Source organism: Helianthus annuus, chromosome 17 (assembly GCF_002127325.2).
Source record: "Helianthus annuus cultivar XRQ/B chromosome 17, HanXRQr2.0-SUNRISE, whole genome shotgun sequence".
NCBI lineage: Eukaryota > Viridiplantae > Streptophyta > Magnoliopsida > Asterales > Asteraceae > Helianthus > Helianthus annuus.
In genome coordinates this window covers 15,613,088-15,619,183 of record NC_035449.2, presented here as the reverse complement: position 1 = coordinate 15,619,183, position 6,096 = coordinate 15,613,088, and the positions used below count along the sequence as shown (strand labels likewise).

The window sequence follows — 6,096 nt, the reverse complement described above, 5'->3', positions numbered from 1 at the left end:
AGCGAAAATACTTTGGGTTAAGCTAGGGGTTTTATCACGATGAGTCTTTAGGCGATGAGATTCCTTTGTAATGGTGACAGGCCGAGTCACCAAGGTCATCGGATCTGCATTTGTGGGCGTGAGTGGCCTTTTGTCATTGGGCTAACCCGATTGATCGGGCCTTTTGTTGGTCATTAAAAAAATAGTCATCATAAACCCTCAAATGCATACAAAAATTTATATCTCATAAAGTAAAAAAGATATACATTTGCTATTGAGTGACTTCACTTGTGATAACCACTTAATACATTCATTCCAACAAAATCAAACACTAGATTTCCTTTACCTTCTTTACACATGCATTCAACAACTATATCCACAAGGACCACAACCACACAAAAACCAAAATATATGACAATAACTCCATGTTATCTTGGACCAGAAAGCTCCATTGCTTCAACCACAAGTGAAGAGTCTTCCATATAATCCGAATATCTTTGTGGAATACTTTCTAACCCCTTAAATCTTGGGGTTTCAACACTTTGTGATGCTTCCCATCTCTCAACTAACCCTTCTCCTTCCAACATTCTCAATACCTCCGACATTTTCGGCCGATAACCAGGGTTAAATTGCGTACACAATAGCGCAACTTGAACCATTTCTTGCAACTCCACCCGATCGAAATCTTGTTTTAACGCTTTATCCACCATTAAGTTTAGCTTTCCTTCTAGATGGAGCTTCTTTACCTGTAAAACAAACCACATTATCGCGATCAGATAATCAAATGTAATAAGGCGTAAAACATTAAGAACGGATTATATAACACGTACCCAATCTAGCATTATTCCTTTCTGGTTAGCTGCTCTTCCAAAGTCAACGGCTTTTTGTCCGGTAATCAGTTCAAGAAGCAAGATCCCAAAACCAAATACATCGGTTTTTTCCGATGATTGGCCCGTTGACAGATACTCCGGGGCAATGTGGCCCACGGTCCCACGAACAGCAGTGGTGACATGAGAATCACGGTGGTCTAATAATTTTGCCAGCCCGAAATCACCAACAACAGCCTCGAAATCTTCATCCAAAAGAATATTAGCCGCTTTAACATCCCGATGAATTATTTTGGGGTCACATTGTTCGTGTAGGTATAGTAAACCCCTTGCTGTCCCTAACGCTGTGTTTTTTCTCCTCGACCAGTCCAAAACGGGCCTTCCCTGGATAGTATCTGCTAAAAAGATATTCAAATATGTGAATTTAAGTTCTTTTTTTTTTTAAATTAGATAATAGTCCACTTGACACGAAAAGTCAAAGTCAAACCTTTCAATCTTGATGCCACACTGCCATTCGGCATAAACGGATAGACAAGAAGCCGCTCATTTTCAGTAGAGCAGAATCCCCAAAGGCGTAAAAGGTTACGATGAACAGCCAAACTAATGGTTTCAACTTCTGTTTGAAATTGGATTTCACCCCCGAAATTGTTACTGTCTTTTAATCTTTTTACAGCTACTGTCGTGCCGTCATTCAACGTCCCTTTGTAAACAATTCCATATCCGCCCTTCCCGAGAATATTTTTTGCATTAAAATGGTCGGTTGCAGCCCGAAGTTCCTTGAAAGTATACCTCTTCAAGTGGCCCAAACATACCTCCGGATCATATTGCTCTGCATATTATATTATATTATACTATTATACAATTAGTAACTTGGGATACCACCTTGGGTTACACCCCTTGCATAAATGAACATACCCTTTCAAAAAAAGAAGCGACTTAAAAAAACGGTTATTTGATTGACTTATACATTCAACCGACACAACCAACCATAACAACTCTTAACCACCATCATTTTAATTCATGGAATGATATTGTAATATACAATTATATTTTGAACTGACGCATCACCAAATCACGCCGTTCAAGTAATAGTTTCAATACTTCGTTACGTACATGAACTAAGGGTGATCGGGGCACTCGCGGGGAGGGGGATCGGTGACCCCATTCACCGCTCGGGAACACCGGCGCCATCGGTGCGGGGAGGGGGTGCGGGGAGGGGAATCGGGGAGGAGACACCGATTGAAGGAGGAGAGAGATGGTGGGCCAGCCTATTTTTCAACCAATCAAAACCTTTTTTTTTTTTGAATAAAAAAACAAGGGGGGTTAAGAGGGGAGTGGCGCCATCAAATTGAGGGTGTGAGGGGAGTTAAGAGGGGAGTTGACGTGACGCGTGCTGATTGGCCGTGCGTAAGAGAGGGGACTCCCCTCTTAGACTAAAGGGTATGGTGAGGTCCATCCCCACGAGGATGGGCCGCCACCTAGGCGCCACATCACCGGCTCGTATAATACATTTAACACTTAATTACTAATAACAATAAAACATTACTAAAATGCATATAACACACTAATGACTAACCGTTAACATCAAAGAATATTTGTTGGTTTTTCCTGTACCGCCACCATATAAGCAATGTGATGACTATGATTATTAGGAACAAAGCACCGAAGCTTGACCCGAGAGCAACAGTCAAATGATGTCTTTTTCCATTTGATGAGGATTGGTCTAATAAATAAATTGTTAGTTTATAACTAATAATCCTTGCATGCAATAATAGTAGTATGAACTGAAAAAGACGAACGTAGTATCACCTGTAAAACCGTCTGGTGGAAAAGAGAGAGGTTCGGGATAAATATTTGAACAATTATTCACAGAATTCTGCCCGCAAAGTAAAGGGTTGCCAATGATTCTGAAACCAAAACAACATTAACATTAGATAAAGAGTTAAATGCCATTTTAGTCCCTGTGGTTTGAGTCATTTTGCCCGTTTAGTCCAAAGGTTTCATTTTTCACCTGTGGATCCAAAAAGGTTTCACCATTGGTATTTTAGTCCACTGGTTTAACTTCATCCATATTTTCTGTTAACGAGAAGCCCAATTCGGTCATTTTATATGGCTGAATTGCCCTTCTAGTTAACAGAATTACATATAAAATGACCGAAATAGCCTTCTCGTTAACAGAAAAAATTGATGAAGTTAACCCAGTGGACTAAAATGGCAACTGTGAAACCTTTTTGGACCCACAGGTTAAAAATAAAACCTTTGGACTAAACTGGCAAAATGACCCAAACCACAGGGACTAAAATGGCATTTAACTCTTAGATAAAAATAAACAATCTTTTTATCCAAATATTAAAACTTGAATATTGCACCTTCAAATTGCAATAATCAATTAATTCCAATTTTAAAAAACACAAATTTAAACACCACTCAAGATGAAGAACTCACCGAAACGTTCTGGCCGATAGTTTTGGCAAAGGACCACTGAGATTATTGTATGATACGTCCCTGCATACGAAAGAAAATTGTATCATTGTATGATATAAAAGTTCAAACAAACCCGACAAATTTTTATGTAATTATGGAAGATTGACGATAAGAAAAGCGACATACACAAGAGTTAGACCTCCAACTCCAGATAAAGATTCAGGAACCGAGCCGGTAAGACTGTTGTTGTTCAGGCGCCTGTCTTGCTCAAAAACGTTATTCAAAATGAGTAAATTTTTGTTATAAGTTTAATTTTACTAGCACTTGTACTGATAATACATATATAAAGATTAAAACTTACAAAAAATTAAGGTTCTTGAGATCGCCTAAAGAGCTAGGAAGCTGACCACTGAACATGTTTCCTGACAGATCAAGAGTTTGAAGCTTCTGCAGCTTCCCAATTGCGTCCGTAATCGGTCCAAATATCGCATTATTCTGTAGCGTGCTACACAATTGTATACAATACAATTATCAATTCTTATATTCCTTACAACTGTAGGTTGACTTTTAGTCAAGAACAACTAAACAAGACCAATCAAGAACTTACACTGATTGCAAGTTGCTAAGATTCCCGATTGCAGACGATAAGGTCCCGGATAAGTTTTGACTAGGCAACCCTCTGATAAGAATCAAAACCCATAAAGATTCAAATATTTTACAAAAATAAAACTAAATAAAAAGATCCAAAAGAAACTTACAAAGCCGAAACAGAACGGTCAGTGGTGCAAGTAACCATTCTCCAACTACAAGGATCTACCGAAGATAAATCCCAATTGTCCATAACATTGCGCGGGTCCTTTAGAGCTTCTTTTATAGCCATTAGAGCTACAACTGCATCCATTAATAACAATTTAAAAACATTTCTTGAGCTTTATTGTTTATGATTCGTTTTACCTAAATAAAAATTCTTAGAGGGGGCAATCTTGACCCAAAGCATTCCAAGTGGGTTAGTTTGGGTTGCTTTTAAAATTATATGGGTTGGTTTGGGTAAGATATTTTAACTAAATGGGTCACAATGGGTCACTTGAAATTCCATCTTTTTATTTTCGGGTCAAAACGGGTCGACAACATTAAAGAAATGGGTTGATGTGGGTTAGTGTCTTAAAGAAACGGGGCAGGTTTCGGATCGGAATGGGTTCCGAGCCAGCACAAGTATCCGCACGAGTCGGGTTACGACATGAAACAGGTTTTGGATCGGAACGGGTTCGCCGACACGAGTTTCCACACGAGACGAGTTTCGGGTCGGGACGAGTTTCGTACCGTTTCGACCCGTACCGTTTCGACGTGAACCGTTTCAACGCGAACCGTTTCCACGCGTACCGTTTTGAATCAAACCATTTCGACGTGAACCACCCGTACCGTTTCTAATCGAACCGTTTCGACCCGTACCGTTTCGACCATTACGGTTTCGAATCGAACCGTTTCGACGCGACTGGCGCTAATCCTTCAAGAAACGACAGGCGCTAATCGGCCGGTAGGGTACCCGTCTGGCACTTAATAATGATTAATCGGATTGGGATTTTAAATGTAATTTTTAGTTTTATATGTATTTTACTAAGTAGACATGTGTTTAACACCTTCTTCAACCCATATTTTCAAGTTGATAGGATTAATTGCCGGAATTTACAAGGTTTGGTCAAGAATCTGGCCGGAATCGTTAGACTGCCACCGATTTTTGGCCAATCAGGACTGGATTTGACCATTGTTGACTGCCTAATTATTGATTGGCCAGTTAGATAAATATTACTCGGTGAACCTCCAACTAGCGATTAATCGGCGAGCTAGTCGGGATTTTTACAACCATGATGCTGAATAACGTTTTTAGTTTTATTGTGTTTTCTTTTTTGTACTTTGGAACAAACTAGTGGCAAATAGCTACATATGAAAACCAATATTACAAAGCATTAAATTCATTCAACAAATTAAATAAGAACAACCAAACTGAAATTTTTCCTAAATTGAGCAAGAAAACTGCAGAATAATAATGAACATGGAGCAATAGCTACAGAAATGGATTGAAAAACAGAATGCCCAAATTTGGAAACAAATTTAATAAGAACTAACCTTCATAATTGACCCCAGAAGGAGAAAGAGTTGCATATGCAACATTAAACCATATCAAAAGACAGAAAACCCCTAATCCATACATCTCAAACACACATAATCTCTTCTCCATGCTTCTAGAATCTTCAAATTTTGTACAGAAATATCAACAAGCATAAAGATAGAACCTTTTCACCATGTGTATATATATACAGAACAGAATCTTGAACAATATCAAGAAAGACCCTACAGTTTTCTTCAAAATCCCACCTCAAAAAGGAACAAATTTACAAAATGCTGACAACCCACTTCATAAAGATCCACTAGGCAAAAAACCCAGATGGCAAAATGGATGTTTAGTATGTAAAGATTGAAAATTTATTATTCTGAGAAAGAAAAGATCTGGGGGTGTGTTGTTGTTGAACAGGTATATCTTGAAGAACACCTCAGAATAATAAGTATAATAATAAGATTGAGATTGGGGGTTGGGTTCACAGTTCAAAGGGAATTTAAAAAAATAAAAATTGATTTTTTTTATGAAAAGAATCAAATAATTGTTTGGATTTTTTTGGGGAAAAACAAAGACATTTGCTTTATATTCAGTGATTGGACTGAAGGGTGGACGGATGTCTGAGTGAGAGAGAGAACAATGAGAAAAATGAAATGTTTAAACAGAAAAGCTTTTTTTGCAGGTAAAATCTTGGCAGATCACGTGCTTGCTTGTCTTCATCTTCCTTGTGCTTTTGCCTTTTTCTACTCTTTT

General features: G+C 38.4%; 1 protein-coding gene across 2 annotated transcripts; it reads right to left on the bottom strand.

Moving 5' to 3' along the window:
- Positions 1–203: 203 nt before the first annotated feature.
- On the bottom strand, positions 204–6,096 carry LOC110926067 (protein NSP-INTERACTING KINASE 3). 2 transcript variants are annotated; one of them, XM_022169828.2, is made up of 11 exons: positions 5,355–6,096; positions 3,989–4,121; positions 3,838–3,909; positions 3,592–3,735; positions 3,417–3,488; positions 3,252–3,311; positions 2,616–2,713; positions 2,383–2,529; positions 1,294–1,635; positions 810–1,204; positions 204–725 (listed from the first exon to the last, which is right to left on the bottom strand). In XM_022169828.2, the coding sequence occupies exons 1-11, from the start codon at positions 5,464–5,466 to the stop codon at positions 408–410; spliced, it is 1,893 nt and encodes a 630-aa protein (XP_022025520.1). In that variant the 5' UTR covers positions 5,467–6,096; the 3' UTR covers positions 204–407. The 2 variants fall into 2 exon arrangements, with proteins under 2 accessions (XP_022025520.1, XP_022025521.1); XM_022169829.1 differs by having other exon boundaries at positions 810–1,201.